This window comes from Stomoxys calcitrans, chromosome 5 (assembly GCF_963082655.1).
Source record: "Stomoxys calcitrans chromosome 5, idStoCalc2.1, whole genome shotgun sequence".
Classification (NCBI taxonomy): Eukaryota; Metazoa; Arthropoda; class Insecta; order Diptera; family Muscidae; genus Stomoxys; species Stomoxys calcitrans.
Window position 1 is genome coordinate 73,273,655 of NC_081556.1, and position 21,798 is coordinate 73,295,452.

At 38.0% G+C, this 21,798-nt stretch overlaps 1 protein-coding gene across 1 annotated transcript in view; it reads left to right on the forward strand.

The window, feature by feature from the left end:
- The first annotated feature begins 3,228 nt into the window (after positions 1–3,228).
- Positions 3,229–21,798, forward strand: part of LOC106081364 (protein late bloomer) — a 33,303-nt gene continuing 14,733 nt past the window's right edge. The window contains exon 1 of the mRNA XM_013243259.2: positions 3,229–3,887. Coding sequence (XP_013098713.2) covers positions 3,828–3,887 — 60 coding nt within the window. The 5' untranslated portion in view covers positions 3,229–3,827. The remainder of the gene's footprint in view (positions 3,888–21,798) is intronic.

The following is a 21,798-nucleotide window of genomic DNA, read 5'->3' on the forward strand; positions in this document are numbered from 1 at the left end:
TGGTTTTTTCAAGTGGTAGGAACTATGGGTTGCCCGAAAAGTAATTGCGGATTTTTCATATAGTCGGCGTTGACAAATTTTTTCACAGCTTGTGACTCTGTAATTGCATTCTTTCTTCTGTCAGTTATCAGCTGTTACTTTTAGCTTGCTTTAGAAAAAAAGTGTAAAAAAAGTATATTTGATTAAAGTTCATTCTAAGTTTTATTAAAAATTCATTTACTTTCTTTTAAAAAATCCGCAGTTACTTTTTGGGCAACCCAATAGAAGGCAAGAAAATAATATAGACGTTTTCTGCGCGCTGGCTCAACTAAACGCAATTGTAATTGATTTTTATACTCACCACCGACGGATGGGGATATATTCTTTTTGTCATTCCGTTTGCAACGCATCGAAATATCCATTTCTGACCCTATAAAGTTGTATATTCTTGATCGTCTTCAAAATCTAAGACTAACTAGCCATGTCCGTCCGTCACGCTACAGTATTTTAAAATAATATACATCTAAATCTGTACACAGATTTTTTTTGTTCATAGGCAGGTTAAATTCGAAAATGAACTATATCGAACTATATCTTAATATAGCCCTCATATAGACCGATCTGCCGATTTAAGGCCTTTGGCCCTTTAAAGACACATTTGTTGTCCGAATTTGATGAATTTTGGAACAGTTAATTGTGTTAAGCCCCTCAACATCCCTGTTCAGTACGGTCTAGATTGGTCTAGATTTGGATATAGCTGTCTTATGGACCGATCTCTCGTTTAAGCTCTTGGACCTATAAAAGGCATATTGTCCTATTTCACCGATATATTTAACAGTGAGTTGTGTTAGGCCTCTTGACATCTCAGGTCATTACGGCCCAGATCGGTCCAAATTTGTATGAAGCTGACATGTATTCTGATTTCCCGAGTTTGAGGCCAATAAAAGGTGAATTTACTAACCGATTTTGTTGAAATTAAGCACAGTGAGTTATGTTGGGCCCCTCGACTTTTGTACGGAGTAGGTCAAGATCGTTCTATATTTGGATATAGTTGCCATATAGAACGATCTCTCAATTAAAGGTCTAGGGTCCATAATAAGCGCATTTAATATCGAATTTGCTGAAATTTGGTACAGTATGGTGTATAAGGCCCCTCGACGGTTCAAGATAAGATCGGTCCAGATTTGGATGAAGCTGCCATATATATCGATCTCTCAATTTAAGGCTTTCGGCCCAGAAAAGGTGAATTTATTAACAGATTCCGCTGATATTTAGCACAATGAGTTGTGTTAGGCTCCTCGACCATAAAAGTTCTCTTATTGCTCGAGTTCGCAGAAATTTTACATAATGGGCTGTGTAAGGCTCCTCGACATTCGTTTTCAACATGGCGTAGATCGGTCTATATTTAGCCAAAGTTGCCATATATACCGATTTCCCTATTTAAGGTCTTGGAATCATAAATTACTCTTTTATTGTCCCATTTCGCTGAAATTTGCCACAGTGATCGGTGTTAAGCTCATCCTTGCTCTATATATTTCTGATCGGTCTATATTTGGATATAGCTGCCATAAACAAGTCCCGGTCTCCCGAGTTATGTTCTTAGGCCCATAAAAGGTGAATTTTTTTTAACCAATGATTTTGCAACAATTTGATTTGTAAAACCCTCATATAGCCATCCATGTATATGGTGCAGATCGGACTTTATTTAGACATAGGTGTCATATAGATCAATATTCTCTTTTATCGTCAACAGCAGAAAATTGCATTAAACCCCTTGACGTTCGTGCCGAGTTTGGTCCAAACGGGCTTTTTTGGATATAGCTACAATGGGTTCATCAATATGCATTTTTCACCGTAGATGGTTAGTATATTTATCCGAAGTAATGGCATTTTTACTTATTATTAATCATTTGTGATTGTAATTTTTTCCATTTTGCTGTAATGCAAGACATTTTTTTCTTTTTGTTAAAAAATATGGTTCAGTTCATGAGTCACCTGGGTGGGTGTTGATAAGTGACGTACATTCTTGGTAAGACGAAGGTTAATGCTTCTTTTAGACTTTTTGGCGTCTATTGCAAGTACGACCCACTATAGTCTCTAACATAATATTTTCCTTTTCCACTTTCAGAGTCGCTGAAATATATTCTTTCGGGATTTTTAACATCTATGAGAATTATTAAAGAAAAAAACCGTCCAATCCGGAACACATGTCCAACTCAATGTATGATGGCGGGTACATAAGATTCGCCTTAGTCAGTCGTAACTAGTTTTTAGGTATGGCATTTTAATTGAAGTGTAAATAAAATATATTGTTCTTTAAATAATTCTAGGTTTAAAGTTCGCATTTGAGTCGTAATCTTCCTTGTCTCTCTGCTTGGGAGGTATTGATGATAATTCGAACACAAATTCTTAATTGTTGAGCTGATTTATGTGGTCGTCTGACCACCACCATGTAGCAATTAATGTCTTACAGCGCCGAGAAATAAATTGAAGTGAAGATTAGCATCGTTCATTATCGCTTGATTGGCCGCGATTAGCTCTGTTTCGGTTATCTCAGTGATGTCATTAAAACGAGAAAAAAACGTATTCGCCCCAAGGCCCAAATGTATACGCCCCGCAGCTCAAGTGGGCTAAGGGGTATATGCGGTGTAGCAACGGCCATGAAGAATTGAACTCGCATAAATTTTGAATTTTACAACAAATTTAACAAATTTTATTGATTCTTGTTGCTCTCCATCGTGTTGCCGTCCATCGTGCTTTGGCGTTTCCGGAAATTTTACTGCTGTGGTATTGAATATCCAAAATTTGTAGTTTCACGTTGAGAACACGTTCTACTCGTCCGTCGACCAACAAATTCCGAAATAGAATTCCAATTTCATATGAAATTGGAAAATATATGAGCTGCCTGTTGTTGCTGTTGTACACAATTTTGTATTTGTAAACGCTCTAATAACTCCCCCCCTCAATACAAGATTATCGTGGAGGTCGCTCGATTGATCGATCCATGTGTTGGCGTTCGTTGTTTGTATGGGTATGTTTAGGTTATTGTTGTTGTTGTTGCTAGCTTTATTACTTCATGGAATGACTCTAGCACAGTAACAACAACAACAGCAACAATAATAATAACAACCGCAAACACTTGGTCGTGTTTTCAGATTTTTTTGATGAGAGTCGTCAAATCGTGTCTTAGAACGAAGCACACTGCTAGCTAGCACTGAGCACGGAGCATCAGCCATCAGCAACAACGTGCATTACGAGTAAATTAATGTGCTGGTGGTGGTATGGCGGCGGCTGTATCTCGTTCGTCCATTGTCGTCTCGTCGTTTGAGCGTTTCGGCGTGAATGAGCTTTCGTCTCTGTTGATTCTGTTTTGTTTTTGTTTGCGTTTTGTTTATTTCGTTTTCCGTTTTGATTTGGTCTGACTGACTGTTTGTCTATGCGTCTGCCCGCCTGCCTGTCGGTTTTGTGTGTCTGTTTTCGCAGTAAATGCAAATATGAACCGTGTTTGTGTTTTGTTGTTTAGTTCACTCGTGGCCGTGGCCCTTGACAGTTGTCTATTTTTTTATATTGCGTTGCGATACGTCCGTTGGCCCCTTCGTACCGTCCGTTTGTTGTGGTAGTCTTCAATCGTTTTACGCGCCGTTACAAGTGATTTCAAACAAAAATTCGAATTTGTGCGTGTGAAAGCAAAGTTTTACCAAAATTGCTTCCCAAATTATTCCGTTGAATAATTATTTGGAAATTATTGAAGTGAAATTTTGAAAACCCATTTAACAACTACAAGCCACATTTACAAAAAAAATAATAATTAAAAAAGTCAACAATTAAACACCCGAAAACGAATCATCATGGGCTGTGCTACCAGAACCATAAAATGTGTCCTTTTAATATTCAACACGCTGTGGGCCGTAAGTGATTTGGTGGCTCCATGGCCTAATGGAGTCACATAGAAAATTTTACATATGTACCTCCATTCAATTACACACACACATTCATGCCTACTTGTATACACGTACAAACATATGTTACATTCATACCTAGTCAATGTAACCGAACACGCTGGGGCCTAGATCGCTCTGGTCCGTTGTGGTTACCATAAAAGGCGGCTTTAACGATACTATTTTGAAATTGGATTGCTTGGAATTTGCAAAAGTGCCTGAACTTTCTCTCCTGCTTTGTGGTTTAGAAATGCCTTTGGAGTGTAATATACCTTCTAGGGCTTCTGATGATGAATGATGTTGTTAATGACTATGGTGTTTGTCGTGATGATGACGATGGTGTCGATGATGTAGCTGTTGTCGTCACTGCCCACAGTTAGCTATCGAATGTTCCCAGCGCTATTGTGCTAGCTTCTGTTTTAAGCATACCTATCTCATTTGTTGTTTGCTGTTACCTTGGAGGATGATATCATCTCAAGCTAGTTCTAGACGCTTTTCGTTGCTTAGCCAGCCCGCTCTATCAAACAAAGCACACTTTAAGAGCATGCTGTGCGTGTTAAGTTAAAGCGTTTGTTCCATTATTTCATAATCGTGCTTGAGAGAAGCATGAGAATTTGCCTATTCAGTCCAACCGCTGGCAAAAGAGATTGATACCTAATGGCCCTTGAGTCCATATGACAGTATGTATGTTTATTACAGTGTTCCGTAACACCAACAAATCGAATGTTTAGGTATAACACTAAGTACACTGATAGCAGAAATACGCTGCTAATTCATGCGCCAATGGTGTCATTATTAGGCGTTGTTGAAAATATTGTCAACATGCGGAGTTGATTTAATGAACGAGCGTTGTTGTTTTATGCACCAACTCTTGTGAACATCATCACTACAAAATGTGTATATAAACAAACCTTACGTTCAAATGACTCTTAAAACTTTGTAAAGGGTGATTTTTTTGAGGTTAGGATTTTCATGCATTAGTATTTGACAGATCACGTGGGATTTCAGACATGGTGTCAAAGAGAAAGATGCTCAGTATGCTTTGACATTTCATCATGAATAGACTTACTAACGAGCAACGCTTGCAAATCATTGAATTTTATTACCAAAATCAGTGTTCGGTTCGAAATGTGTTCATTCACCGTTCAGCGATGAGGCTCATTTCTGGTTGAATGGCTACGTAAATAAGCAAAATTGCCGCATTTGGAGTGAAGAGCAACCAGAAGCCGTTCAAGAACTGCCCATGCATCCCGAAAAATGCACTGTTTGGTGTGGTTTGTACGCTGGTGGAATCATTGGACCGTATTTTTTCAAAGATGCTGTTGGACGCAACGTTACGGTGAATGAATACATTTCGAACCGAACACTGATTTTGGTAATAAAATTCAATGATTTGCAAGCGTTGCTCGTTAGTAAGTCTATTCATGATGAAATGTCAAAGCATACTGAGCATCTTTCTCTTTGACACCATGTCTGAAATCCCACGTGATCTGTCAAATACTAATGCATGAAAATCCTAACCTCAAAAAAATCACCCTTTACATAAGAAGCACACAATCATGAGATGGAACACAGGTTCGATTCTTAGAAGCACACAAAAACTTTCTGAAATCTTAAAAAACGTGTGCACCACACGTTGACAGAATGTGGAGGCTTTGTTCACAAATGCTATTGTTAGCTTATGAACATTTGTGGTTGATCATGAAATATTTGTGTGTTGATTCACTTTTATAAATTAATGTGGTCTAGGTGTCAATGTCATGCTTGGCATTTCTTATGGGTGCGGGAGCATAGTCCATACCTAAGGGTGCAAACAGAGTGCGCGCTGAAAGCCGAGCCGAGCTTGTCAATGCGATAAAGATTGTGCGTGCAAGAAAACTGGTTACACACAAGTCAATACAAACAAGCTTGTGCATAGCATAGTGAACGCCGAGCAGAGCAAAGAAGATTGAGTGCGAGAAAACAGTTCCAAAGCGTTTTTAGCGCCTGTTTGCTTTGTTAATGTTTAGTTTTTGCATGCAGTCGTGTTTATTCATGGTTTAAAAATTAACAAATAAAAGCGTGCTAAGTTCGGTCGGGCCGAATCTTATATACCCTCCAACATGGATCGCATTTTTTGAGTTCTTTCCCGCTATTTCTTTGTAGACAAACAAAGGATAAAAGAAAGGAATTCCTGTGCTAATTGAATGTTGGAGACCACAGTAGAAATCTTTGCATAAAATTCCAGCCAAGTCGAATTATAATTGTGCCTTTTAGGGGCTCAAGAAGTAAAATAGGGAAATCGGTTTATAGGGTAGCTGTATCAAGCTATAGACCGATTCAGACCATATTTGACACGTATATTGAAGGTCATGGGAGGAGCCGTTGTACAGCCAGTACAGTAATTTCAGCCAAATCGGATAAAAAATACCCCCCTTGGGGGGCTTAAGAAGTCAAAATTCAAGATCAGTTTATATAGCAGTTATATCAGGTTGTGGACCGATTTGAACCATACTCAGCACAGTTGTTGGAAGTCAATACAAAACATCTAATGCTAAATTTGAGTCACATCGGATAAGAATTGCGCCCTCTAGTAGCTCAAGAAATCAAGATTCACGATCTGTCCATTAACTGATGTGGTCCATTTACAATCCCAACCGACCTACACTAACAAAAAGTATTTCTGCAAAATATCAAGCGTCTAGCTTTACTCCTTCGAAAGTTAGCGTGCTTTCGACAGACAATGTCAGAATGTCATAGCGATCAAGAATATACATATATACTTTATGGGGTCTAGGACGAATATTTCGAGGAGTTACAAATAGAATGACGAAATCAGTATACACCCATCCTATGGTGGAGGGTATAGGAAAGCTACAGGAAAGTTTTCCAAAAAATCTGAAAAATGCATGAAATCTTTATTTGAATCGATAGTACGGTCCATATAATTTAATATTTGAAGATTATTTCATGCAAATATTGACCGTGACTACGCCTCAAATGGTCCATCCGATTAATTCAATTTTGGAATACTCATTCCAACATTTCGGCAGCTATATCTCGAATAAATGCTTCAATGTTATCTTCCAATGCGTCTATTAAAGCGGGCTTTTCTGTATAGATATCAGCTTTAACATAGCCCCACCAATAATAGTCTAAAGGCGTTAAATCGCACGATCTAGGCATCCAAAAGACCTGTCCCGAATGTGAAATTCACCGAACTCGCCTCTCAAGAAGTCCATTGTTACGCGTACTGTGTGGCATGTGGCACCGTCTTCTTGAAACCACATGTCATGCAAGTGAAGGTCTTCGCGTCATCTTTGAAGAAGTACGGTCCAATGATGCTACTTGCCTAAAAACCGCACCAAACCGTGACTTTTTCTGGATACAATAGTAGCTCTTGCAAAGCTTCTGGCTGATCTTCACACCAAAATCGACCGTTCTGCTTATTTACGAACCCATTGGGCCAAAAATGAGTTTCGACGCTGAACACAATTGTTTGATAAAAAAGTGGATCTTCGGCCAACTTTCCAAGAGCCCATTCACCAAAAATTCTGTGTTGCGGTAGGTCGTTCGGCTTCAATTCTTGCACCAGCTGTATTTTGAAAGGCTTCACACCTAAATCCTTCCGCAAAATTTTCCACGTTGTTGAGTAGGGGAGACCCAATTGGTCGTAACTGCGACGAATCTATAATTGATAGTAATCATTAACATTGGCCGATACAGCTGCGATATTTTCTTCAGTTCGCACTCAACGTAAGCGTGTTTGTGGTTTAAAGTCCAAAAACGTAAATTTGGTGCAAAATTTAGTCACAATGGCCCGAATAGCCGCGTTAGTGGGTCGATTAAACTGACCATAAAATGGAAGAAGCGCGCGATGACATTTCTTAACAGAGCACGCATTTTTCTAATAAAATTCAATAACGTAGTTCGTTTGTATGACGATTCGTGGTTGAACAATAGACCAAACTGAAGATGTTTGACAGTGATACAGAACACGAAACGTGCGTGAGCTGTTTAAACCAGTGTTGTCAAAAAGATAATAGCTAAAAAATCACCCTTTATTTCAGTTTATATACCAATTTGGACCATACTAGGCACGACTTTCGGAAGCTATTACAAAACACCTTGTGCAAAATTTAATCCAAATCGAGTGGTAGTTGCCTCTTCTAGGGGCTTAAGAAGTTAAATCTGTAGTTCTCTTAACATTGCAGCTATATCCGCCAGTCGATTTGGATCATACTTGGAACAGTTTAAAATTTTAGCCATATAATTCCGCCCCCTAGAGGCTCAGGAAGTCAAATCGGGCGATTGGTTTTCCAGGTTATGAACCTATTTGGAACATCCTTGGCGCGGCTGCTGGAAGCTATAACAAAACACATTTAAAGGCTCAAGAAGTTAAATCATAAGATCGGGTTTGTATGGCTGCCATATCAGGTTATGTACCGATTTAGATCATACTTGGCAAAGTTATTGGAAATCAAAACATTATACATTGTGCAAAATTTCAGTCAGACACGATACCAGTTTATATGGAAGCTATATCAGGTTATGAACCAATTTGGACCATTCTTTGCACAGCTATTGGCATTAAAACAACACTCCTCATGCTCAATTTAAGCCATATAGGATAAGAATTACGCCCCTAAGAGGATAAAGAAGTAAGCCGATATCGGTTTATATTTCAGCTATATCAAGTTATGAACCGATTCATTCGATCATTCTTGGCTCTCATTTCACACAAGTAGGGTGAGAATTGTATCATCAAGAGACTCAAGATATAAAAATCCCAGATCGGTTCATTTGGCAGCATATCAAAACATGGACTGATTTGGTCCATTACCAATGCCAATCAACCTAAATAAAAAAGATGTGTTTGTTCAAAATTTCAGACAGATAAACGGACGGAAATGACCAACTGGACTTGGATCAAGAATATATATTCTTTGATGAGTATCAGATCAATATTTTCATGGGTTTCAAAAGGAATGCCGATATTAGTGTACTCCCATCCTGTGGTGAAGGGTATAAAAAATAATACAATAGATAGCGGATTTTTACATTTTTGCCTTTTATTTGAGATATATATTGTCTTGTCCCTTAAGGAATTGGGCGAGCACTCTTGTACAGAGAGAGAGAGAGAGAGACCTCAACTATGAAACTCAGATTTGTAATTTTGGTTAAGTTAAGGGTGGGTGCATAGATTCATGAGCAAATTTGCATACCCATTTAAATTAAGCTATGAAATAGGCGAATATGATCATTGGTCCTCAATTTTGTATATTCAGTAAAGGGTTGTGTAAATTATATATCCTACTAGCTGACCCGGGCCCGCTCTTCTGCGCCTTCTTTTACTTTATATGGTTTGTGTAGATGTAGATGTACTCCACTCTTAAAAAACTTTTTTTTGAGCACGATATTCCCATGGGGATTTTGGAAGTGGGAATGCCCAAGGTTGGTGGTTGGTGGGTTAAGGGGTAGTGTGGACTGTCGAAAGTGGTTATGAATTTGGTGCTCTACTCCCAAATACCTCTCATTTGAGCCCCATATTGCTATGATCAGTAAAAATGTATGTGCGAATTAGGGGCGTTTTCGGGGGTGAGGTGGTCCCCCAGACAATTGGCCCTGCAAAAAAATATAAGCATCGTGCGCTACTTTCAAATACAATTTATTTAAACCCCATATTGCCATTGGTTTAAAGGCAGTTTATCGGATGAAGCGTCTCCCAAACACTTGGCTCCAAAATTGGTTATCAAATTCGTTTTCTAATCTCAAATACCTTTCATTTGAGCCACATATTGCCATGGTCGGTAAATTTGTACTCTTTGGGGGGTGTTTTGGGGAAGGGGCTCTGCGTCAAATACATAGCCCCACATTTGGATATCAGATTCCTATTCTACTCCCAAATACCTTTATTTTAGCCCCATATTGCGATGGTCATTAAATAATTGCTGTTTGTGGGGACAAATTTATCCCGAAAATGGGTATCAATTTCGTGCTCTACTCCCCAATACCTTTCATTTGAGCCACACATTGACATGGTCGGTATCTTCGATTTATGGGTGTTTTGTGGAGTGGGGTGGTCCCCCAAACACTTAGCCCTTTAAATATATCAGCATCATGCTCTACTCTCACATATCATTTTTTTGAACCCCATATTGCCATTGGCCTCAAATTTGGGTATCAAATTTGTCTTCTAATCTCAAATACCTTTCTTAAACTCAAACTCCTTATTGCAAAAGTCAGCAAATATGTCCTTTACTTCCTTTAAGGCCCAAAATTGTCATGGTAAGCTAATACGTCCTATTTGGGGGCTGCTATGAGGGTGGGTCGTCCCTTGGACAGTTTGTCCGGAATGTTGATATCAGATTTGTGGTCTACTACCATATACCTTCCATATGAGCCCCATATTCCCATAGTATGCAAAATTTTCCGGTTAGGGAGGTGTTTTGGGGAGTGGGGCGGCCACTCAGTGACTTGGCCCTGAAAATATATATCAGATTCGTGTTCCAATCTAAAATACCTCTTCCTCCCCATATTGTAATGGTCAGCAAATATGCCGTTTTTGGGTGGTGTTATGGCGGCGGAATGGCGCCATAAACACTTTTCGCGAACATTGATATAAGATTCGTGCTTTACTCCCAAAGACCTTTCATTTAAGCTCCATATTGCTATGGTCGTATATTTGTCCTCTTTGGGGGTGTTTTTGGAGACGAACCGCCCCCCAAAACACTTGACCCCACATTTGGATATCGCATTCGTATTCTACACTCAAATGCCTTTTTTTTAGCCCCTTATTGCCATGGTCAATAAATAAGTCCTTTCATGGGGGGTGTTTTGGGGAAGGGGTGGAAAACTTGATTCCACATTTGGTTCCAAATTTGGATATCAGATTCGTATATACCTTTCATTTGAGTTCCATATTGCCATAGTCGGTTAATATATCCGATTTAGGGGCATTTTGGGGGTTGGAGTGGTCCCCCATACACTTGGTCCGACAATTGGATAACAGATATGTTTTCTAATCTTAAAAACCTTTCATTTGAGTCCCATATTGTCGTGATTGGTCTTTATGTAAATTCGGTATGTTTTGAGGGTGGAACGTCCCCTCTACCCCATGCGGAATTTAAATACCAGATTTTTGTTTTTAGTTTACTATAAGAGTTCACACAAAAGTTCGCTTAAATCGCACCACCCATCTCCGAGATCTGGCGTTTCTGAAAATTAAGGTAACGGGGAGGGTCCATCACCCCTTCAGATATCAAAAAAATGTAGTACCCTATTTTCACCATTATGCACCATCTGTGAAAATTTTAAGAAAATCGGTTCAGTCGTTTTTGAGTCTATATGGAACAGACAAACAAATTGATATTTATATATATAGATAATAATATCTGGAAAGGTGGACTAAGTATTCGGTACAGAAAGTGAATTGTGGTTACTCAGTAGTGATCTGTGTCAATTATTTATCCCATAATAGTTTCTGGAAAGAAGGCCTAAGTTTTCGATACAGAAAGTGAATCAGTAAAATGTTTTTCACAAATGTTATCACGTTTTCTTATATCCTTCGCTTAGTAAAATTGAGTACATTCAAATTCTATGTCCATTTATCATAATAGACTAAAATTGTTGACCTTAGCATGATTTCTGGTTGTGAACCCAGTGTTATCTTTAGACAAATTACTGTTCGTCGTTCGGAGTTTTTTTCAACTTTGTTCCTTTCGGTGAGAAAGTGAGAAATCTATGCATGTACAATAAATTGCTTCAAAATTATTCATTTCATATTCCAACATTGGGTTTAGTATTTACCAAATGTTATCATGATCTGTTAGTTATAAAACGTTTTGCAGTGCTTGCCGTATTAAGGATTGTTTTCTGGTGTGTGAAATTCTCAATGAATTTCCGACACTTCGGTGTACCGTTTAGCGTGTTTCGCTAATTGAAGTGTTTGTATACCGATGATAAATCAAATGTTCTGTTGTCTCATTGTTTTAATTAAATTGAATATGAATACGGAATTTGTGATAGACCTTAATCATGATGGCAATATGTCATACTTGCTTGTTAGACAGCCAACATAGCATAACAACAACTGAATAGCGTGGTTCTGCTTCTATTGGGCATTATCAAGGGAGCGTCGCTGTATGTTTTGTTTTCCATTATTTTGTATACATACGTGAAAATTCAAGTGAACAATGTGAGGTAATTGTACGTTTAAAACAATGGGGGGTAGGCCATTATAAAATTCCTTTACTTTAACTCATAATAGCTTTCAGCAATGAATATTTGTTGTGTTCTTGGAAAGTGTATGATTTCGAGGACCTATGCTTACGATTATGTTGGTATATTTCTGTACATGACGAGATAGCGTCACCGGAAAAATAACAAATAAATGAGGCATCGTGGAATGGTTTGCTATATTGGTTGTAAATAGTTATATGGACTACTTTCTTCTAGATTCGTTGAAATAATTCTATTTCTCAATAAAACTCTGGTGGTTATTAAGCCCGATCAAGTCCTTGGTGGTTAAAGCTAGGGTATATTCATTTTGTCATTCCGTTTGAATGAATGAAATAACGAAATATCCATTTCCGACCCTATAAGGTATATATATTCTTGATCAGCGTAAAAATCTAAGACGATTTAGCCATGTCCGTGCGTCTGTCTGTTGAAATCACGCTACAATCATCAAAAATAGAGATATTGAGCACAGATTTCTTTTTTTTTTGTCCATAAGCAGGTTAAATTTGAAGATGGGCTATATCGGACTATATCTTAATATAGCCCCCATATAGACCGATCCTCCGATTTAGGGTCTTAGGCCCATTTAAGCCACATTTATTATCCGATTTTGCTGAAATTTGGGACAGTGAGTTGTGCTTTAAGTTCGGCGGGCCGAACTTTGGATACTCACCACCTAGGGTATATACATAAACCCCATTTCATCATAATCCGGTGAAAATTGGATAACATAAACACCCAAATTCGGTACGAACATTGAGTGGCCTATAAATATAAGTCACTGTATAGTTTTGTAGAACATTGGTCTTTTTGGCTACTATATCCAAATACAAACCGATCTGAATCATATTAAGGTCGGGTATTGGGAGGCTCCAAACAACTCACTGTTTCAAATTTCACCATAATCGGTTAAAAAATAAAGCTTTTATGGGCTTCAGACCCTTTATCGGGAGATCGGTCTTTATGACAGCTATATAAATATAGTCCGATCTGAACCATATTTAGGTCGGATGTTGGAGGCCTTAACCTACTCTGTTTCAAATTTCAGCGAAATCGGGTAATAAATGAAGCTTTTATTCGCATCAGACTACTTATCGGCAGATCGGTCTGTTTGACAGCTATATCTAAATATAGTCCAATCTGAAACATATTTAAGCCAGATGTCGGGAGGCTTAAAATAACCCACTGTTTCAAATTTCAACGAAATCGGGTAATAAATAAAGCATTTATGGGCGTTAGACCCTTTATCGGCAGATCGGTTTATATAGCAGCCAAATATGGTCCGATTTGGCCTGTTCAAGAACCTCACCAGCGTGCATAAAAAAAAGTGTCTGTGCCAAATTTCAGCTCAATCTCTAAATTTTTGAAGGCTGTAGTGTGATTACAACAGACGGATAGACACACGGACATCGTTAAATCGTCTTAGAATTTTACGACGATCCGAAATATTTATACTTTGTAGGGTCGGAAATTGATAATTCGATGTGTTGCAAACGGAATGATTAAATGAACATACCCCCTATCCTATGGCGGTGGGTATAAAAAGAATCTATAAAAGTTTCAGTTCAGTATCGCTATTTTTATAAACTGCAGGCACCCCTACATCCATGGCCTACTAGCGTTATTTTTGCATACTCACGGAAATCACAGCTCCCCATACCATCACTTGGGATGGAAAATTGCTTCGGTTGGCCGTTAACAGGCTTAAACTCTCAGTTAAGTAAACACGATCATTTTGGGAGTTTACGAATTGCTCAATTGGGAAACTTTTCTAGTCAGGGAACACGATGTAAGGAATTTCACCACTTTGGTGCTAGCGTAGCAATACTTTTGAATTTTTTTTTTGCTTTAGTGTAAGTTCGTGTGCCTTTTAGAACTTTGCCTGTAGCTCGTTTTTCAATAAATGTACCATCCTTTCACGGGATATTTTCAGTTCTTTGGTCATTTTATTGCCACTACGGCCTAGATTTCGTTGGATTCGAGCCTTCAATCAAATCACCATTGCAGTTTTGATTTTGAATCACCACCTTGGCGTTTGGCAACGCTAACAGACTCATTGTAACGGTTTATGGTGCGAATCATAAACATGTTATTCACCTTGAAGTGTTTGAGTTCGCCAACAATTGTTGTGGTTTTCTTGGCAAGCATAACGCAATCACCTTATATCACTCGATCGCCATCACGAATAACTTTCTATTGATATAAAACGCTGTAGTAAATTCTTTTTGAGACTTTTATACTATGTAATGAAATGTCAATAAAACAAAAATCACGAAGCCGTAATTTCTAGTTTGACAGATATATCAGTGTAAATTCGTGTCACCTACCCTGTACTATACATACCAAATATCAGCCAGATCGGATTAAAATTGTGACTTGCAGGGGCTCAAGAAGTCAAATCGTGGAACTGGTTAATATGGGGGCTATACCTATTTATAAACCTATCTGAGCGGAAGGCACACAAAAATGTTTCAAAAGGATATCTTTAATCACAGGTTCATTCTCTTTACGCCACTCTTTTCTCTTACTTTACTTTTCCACTGTGATGATAATAATGATAAGTTAAACTCTAATTTGACTAATTTGAATTCGTATATAAGGTAGTTCAAAATTTGTTGAATGCAAAATCTAAAAATTATAAATCATTTAATGAAATATGGACCAAAATGGCAACTTTAAATAAAAAAAACTACTCGTTCCATAAATGCTCTTTTAATGCTAGTAATGTGTCTTCGCACACACACAAATTCAAAACTCATCTAAAATATTTGGAATCACATGGAATTTTAAAATGCTGCTTGACATCATATTCAAGTAGTTGGTTGGCTTAAAAAAAATACATATGTACATTGTTAATGAGTTAAAATCGAATTATGCCCAAAGAAAGAGATTCATTTTTGTTTTTCTAACGATGGCTCTGCGTCCATTGCTTTTTTGTAGACAAGTTTTATTTAAATGACACAAAATAGCTTAATTGTTTTAGCTTTGAATCAGATTTTGGAGTATTGTGTTCAAATGTTTTGCGACAACCAAAAAAAAAAAAAAAGAAACAAATAGAAGTTAATGAGCTTAAAAAATATGCTTAAAGTTTTTTTTTTCTTTTTCTTTACGTACCATATTATTTTTTATACGCTCCACCATAGGATGGGGGGTATATTAATTTCGTCATTCTGTTTGTAACTACTCGAAATATTCGTCTGAGACCCCATAAAGTATATATATATTCTTGATCGTCGCGACATTTTATGTCGATCTAGCCATGTCTGTCCGTCTGTCTGTCGAAAGCACGCTAACTTCCAAAGGAGTAAAGCTAGCCGCTGGAAATTTTGCACAAATACTTCTAATTAGTGTAGGTCGGTTGGTATTGTAAATGGGCCATATCGGTCCATGTTTTGATATAGCTGCCATATAAACCGACTTGACTTCTTGGGTCTCTAGAGTGCGCAATTCTTATCCGATTGCGATAAAATTTTGCACGACGTGTTTTTGTTATGATATCCAACAACTGTCCCAAGTATGGTTTAAATCGGTCCATAACCTGATATAGCTGTCATATAAACCGATCTTGGGTCTTGACTTCTTGAGCCTCTAGAGTGCGCAATTCTTATCCGATTGAAATTTTGTTTGTTATGATATCCAACAACTGTGCCAAGTATGGTTCAAATCGGTTCATAACCTGATATAGCTGTCATATAAACAGATTTGGGGACTTGACTTCTTGAGCTTCTAGAGGGCGCAATTCCTATCCGATTTGGCTGAAATTTTGCAAGACGTATTTTATTTTTACTTTCAACAACTGTGTCAAATAAGGTTCAAATCGGTTCATAATCTAATATAGCTGCCATATAAACCGATCTGGGATCTTGACTTCTTGAGCCTCTAGAGATCGCAATTATTAGTCGATTTGCCTGAAATTTTGTACGACGGATTCATAACCTGATATAGCTGTCATATAAACAGATTTGGGGACTTGACTTCTTGAGCTTCTAGAGGGCGCAATTCCTATCCGATTTGGCTGAAATTTAGCAAGACGTGTTTTATTTTTACTTTCAACAACTGTGTCAAATAAGGTTCAAATCGGTTCATAATCTGATATAGCTGCCATATAAACCGATATGGGATCTTGACTTCTTGAGCCTCTAGAGATCGCAATTATTAGTCGATTTGCCTGAAATTTTGTACGACGGATTCTCTCATGACCACCAACATACGTGTTTATTATGGTCTGAATCGGTCTATAGCCCGATACAGCTCCCATATAAATCGATCTCTCTATTTTACTTCTTGTTTTCTTTTACCCTTTGTTTGTCTAAAAAGAGATACCGGGAAAGAACTCGACAAATGTGATCAATGGTTTAGTGTATATAAGATTCGGCCTGGCCGAACTTAGCACGCTTTTTTTTTTTTTTTTTTTTTTTTGTGACATCAGTTAGCTGAAACGATTTTATATTGGTTTCCAGAGCTACAAAATATATATAAAATAGTTATTTAGGCGTTTAATTCGACCGCTCCGAACTATGGAAACCCTCCACCATGGATTATAAACAATGCATTTCACTTTACTGAGTGAATAATTATTTCAACTACACTCAACCAAATTTGCTGTTCAAAACAGCAAAAATGTTTGCAAAAACAGCAGTTTTTGTCTGCAGCAGTACTGCTGTTCCAGCAAAAATAGCGCTGCTATATTAACAAACATTTCGGTCAGCAAACAGAAACTGCTGTTTTGAATACACAAGTCTGCTGAAACAAAATGGTAGAGATGATTTAAATTTGTGAAATATTACTGTAAAGAAGCAACCTGATCAACAGATTCCTTGTACTCATGACATCGCATCCATTGGTAAATGTTCAGAAATGCGGCTGAGCTCGCTCGAATTCCTTATTATTGCTCTACTAATGTGTACATGTCTGGTATGGCCTTTTGTTTCTAAGTTAAAAAAAAAAAAAAACAAGCACAAATGCGTTAGGTTCGGCGGGGCCGAACTTTGGATATCTCTCACCTCGGGTGTATATGTAAACCACCTTTCGTCAAAATCCGGTAAAAAATGCATACCTTATGCCCCATAGTAGCTATATCGAAATATGTTCGGCATTGGAACAAATATTACAAAATATTAACCTTTATAGTAGCTATATCTAAAAATAAACCGATCTGAAACATATACTACGTGGATTTTAAAAAGCCTAACATAAGTCACTGTGTCAAATTTCAGTTAAACGGGTTATAAATGCGCCTTTTATGGGCCTAAGACCCTAAATCGGCGGATCGGTCTATATGGGAGCTATATCCAAATCTAGACCGATCTAGGCCAAATTAAAGAAGAATGTCGAACACAACTCACCGTCCTAAATTTCGCGACATCGGACAATAAATGCGCCTTTTATGGGCCTAAAACCTTAAATCGAGAGATAGGTCTATATGGCAGCTATTTCCGAATTTGGACCGATCTGGGCCAAGTTAATGAAATATATCGAAGAGCCTAACGTAACTCACTGTCCCAAATTCAAGAAGGATGTCGAAGGGCCTAACATAACTCAAATTGCAAATTTTGTCCATAAACATTCCACTAAGGAACAGGGGCAAACTTCTCACATATCAATGAGTGCAGTCCGATTTAAGTTTAAGCTCAATGATAAGGGGCCTCCCTTTTAAAGCCGAGACTGATTGCCGTGTCGCAGTGTGACACCTCTTTGGAGAGGAGTTTTACATGGCATAGTACCTCACAAATGTTGCCAGCATTAGGAGGGGAAAACCATATACCATATAACATAGCTCTCTGCCCCAATTTTCGGCAAAATCGAATAATAAATGTGGCTTTTATAGGCCTAAGACCCTAAATCGGCGGATCGATCTATATGGGGGCTATATCAAGATAAAGTCCGATATAATCCATCTTCAAACTTAACCTGCTTATGGACAAAAAGAATCTGTGCAAAGTTTCAGCTCAATATCGCTTTTTTTACAGACTGTAGCGTTATTTCAACAGACAGACGGACGGACATGGCTAGAACGTCTTGAATGTTTACGCTGATCAAGAATACATATACTTTATAGGGTCAGAAATGGATATTTCGATGTGCTGCAAACAGAATGACAAAATGAATATACCACCATCCTTCGGTGGTGGGTAAAATATTAAAAGTATACATTCAGTGGTGATTATAAACATCCACTGAGACACACATTTACATTTGTATGTAATTTTTTTTTCCTTCTAACATCCCCTTCATAATTAAGCTGCAGTCATTTTCAGCAAACAACAGACTTTTCAGCAGCAAACCTGCTGTTCTGAAATTGCAGAACTATTGCCTTTGTAACAGAACTAACAGTCAGCAAACAGAGTTTGCTATTTTATGCAGACTGTTTTCTATGAGTGTACATACGGACTGTATTTGCTGTTGATAGAAAACGCCTAGAAATATTTGGTTGCGAAATTTCAGACAAATCGATTATATTCTTCAAATCTAAAGAATCCATTTATCTACGCATATTTGTTTGCTATATTGAATTTCAAGAATTTACTCTCCATACCCATACTCAAACGTTGTCTTCCCTTGTGTGTTCTTTACACTGAACCAAAAAGTACGTTTATGGTACAATGACCTTACCACAGTAGTAGTTCACTAATTGCCACGTTCAAAATTCTAACCCTAAATTTGAGTCTGTGTTCTTGTACTGACGTTCGGGTGAATAAATGTGCCTGTAAATGCACTTCTCAAGACTACAATTATGATTTTATTGCCCCCATCAAACACTTGAAATGCAAAGAAATTTGAACATTGTTAATTTGTTTTCGTTTGCCGGGAAACTGTTTTGCCCCATTCGTTTTTCGTATTATTCTTGGTCGTATTTATAGTTTATGGGTGCGTAATAAAATAAATTTCTAAAAATTAATTTTTGAGTGTCTGCTTTGTGAACAAGTCGATGTGTCTGCTTGTCTGCCACAGATTTTGAAAGTAACTTTTTGAAAGTGGCATTTGTGTTGGAGACGGAAGCTTCCCTAATGACAAACACAAACTTGGTGCAGTTGCCACGAAATATAAAGAAATTCTTTAGTAAATGCATCGAAATCCCATTTATTCATGCTCTTCAAATCTGTGTATAACAGGAAAAATGGAAGAAATTGAAAACTCAAATAATTTGTACGGTTTAGTTTTGATATTTAAATGTAATAATCTCAACGGGGTATTATCCAGCTTTTAACCAATTTGAGAAGTAAGGCAACATTTTTTGGTCAAATTTGAAACGATTGGTTCATCAATGCGCTTTATAAATGGTTCTCAATTCAAAATAAGACCGTTCCACGCTGTAAAGGAGAAACTTTTGGTGGAAATACAGAAATGCATGCCGTCCACAAAATACAAAATATTATGGCGATCAGTTAACGGTAATCCGTGCCGACAGGACATCCAAACTTGGAGGTAGTGGTTTCAAAGGAATTCAGTTGAGCATGTTAGGTCCTTTCATGAAATTGTTAAACAAAGTACACATTCATATGTTATTTATTCTAACAACCAGAATTGTACCTTGTTCCACTAATGTGGCTGTGATAAAATTTAACAAGTAAAAAGGCGTTAAGTTCGGCCGGGCCGAACTTTGGATACCCACCACCTCGGGTATATATATAAACCACCTTTCGTCAAATCCGGGGAAAAATGCATACCTTATGGCCCCTAGCAGCTATATAGGAATATGTTCCGATTTGGACCAAATACTAATAAATACAAGTCATTGTTCATCTGTCTAAAACAAAATTTTGCTCTTTTTAGTAGCTATATCTAAAAATAAACCGCTCTGAACCATAAACGACACGGACGTCGAAAAGCCTAGCATACGTCACAGTGTCAAATTTTAGTGAAATCGGATTATAAAAGCGCCTTTTATTGGGCCAAGGCTTTTCATCGAGATATCGGTCTGGACCGATTTCGACCAACTTGCAGATACATGTCGAAGAGCCTAACACAACTCACTGTCCCAAATTTCGGCGAAATCGGACAATAAATGCGCCTTTTATGGCCACAAAACCTTAAATCAAGAGATCGGTCTATATTGCAGCTATATTCAAATCTGGACCGATCTGAGCCAAATTGAAAAATAATATCGAAAGTTTTATCACAACTCACTGTCCCAAATTTCGGCGACATCGGACAATAAATGCGCCTTTTATGGGCTCAAAACCTTAAATCGAGAGATCGGTCTATATGGCAGCTATATCCGAATCTGAACCGATCTGAGCCAAATTGACAATGGATGTCGAAGGGCCTAAGACAACTCACTGTCCCAAATTTCAGCAAAATCGGACAATAAATCTGGCTTTTATGGGTCTTAGACCCTAAATCGGAGGATCGGTCTATATGGCAGCTATATCCAAAACTGGACCGATCTGAGCCAAATTGACAAAGGATGTCGAAGGGCCTGAGACAACTCACTGTCCGAAATTTCAGCAAAATCGGATAATAAATGTGGCTTTTATGGGCCAAAGACCCTAAATCGGAGGATCGGTCTATATGGCAGCTATATCCAAAACTGGACCGATCTGAGCCGAATTGGCGAAGGATGTCGAAGGGCCTAAGACAACTCACTGTCCGAAATTTCAGCAAAATCAAATAATAAATGTGGCTTTTATGGGCCTAAGACCCTAAATCGGCGGATCGGTGTATATGGGGGCTATATCTAGATATAGTCCGATTTGGCCCATCTTCGAACTTAACCTGGTTTTGGACAAACAAAGAATATGTGCAAAGTTTCAGCTCAATATCTCAATTTTTGAAGACTGTAGCTTGATTTCAACAGACAGACGGACGGACATGTCTAGATCGTCTTAGATTTTTACGCTGATCAAGAATATATATACTTTATAGGGTCGGAAATGGATATTTCGATGTGTTGCAAACGGAATGACAAAATGAATATACCCCCATCCTTCGGTGGTGGGTATAAAAATGTTTGACTCGACCCATATGCCTCCTTATTCTTCCTAATTATGTCCGTCTGTCCAAGTATTTTTATACCCACCACCGAAGGATGGGGGTACATTAAATTTGTCATTCCGTTTGCAACACATCGAAATATCAATTTCCGACCCTATAAAGTATATATATTCTTGATCAGCGTAAAAATCTAAGACGATCTAGCCATGTCCGTCCGTCTGTCTGTTGAAATCATGCTACAGTCTTTAAAAATGGAGATATTGAGCTGAAATTTTGCACAGATTTCTTTTTTTTTTGTCCATAAGCAGGTTAAGATTGAAGATGGGCTATATCGGACTATATCTTGATATAACCCCCATATAGACCGATCAGCCGATTTTGCTAAAATTTGGTACAGTGAGTTGTGCTAGGCCCTTCAACATCTTTCGTCAATTTGGCTCAGATCGGTTCAGATTTGGATATAGTTGCCATATAAACCGATCCTCCGATTTAGGGTCTTAGGCCTATAAAAGCCAAATGCTGTAATTTGAGTTGTGTAAGACCCTTCTATATCCTTCTTCTATTTGGTCCAGATTTGGATATAGCTGCCATATAGACCGCTCTCTCGATTTGAGATTTTGGGCCCATAAAAGGCGCATTTATTGTCCGATTTTGTTGAAATTTGGGAGAGTGAGTTGTCTTAGGCATCATTTCGACATCATTTTTTAATTTGGTCCAAATCGGTTCA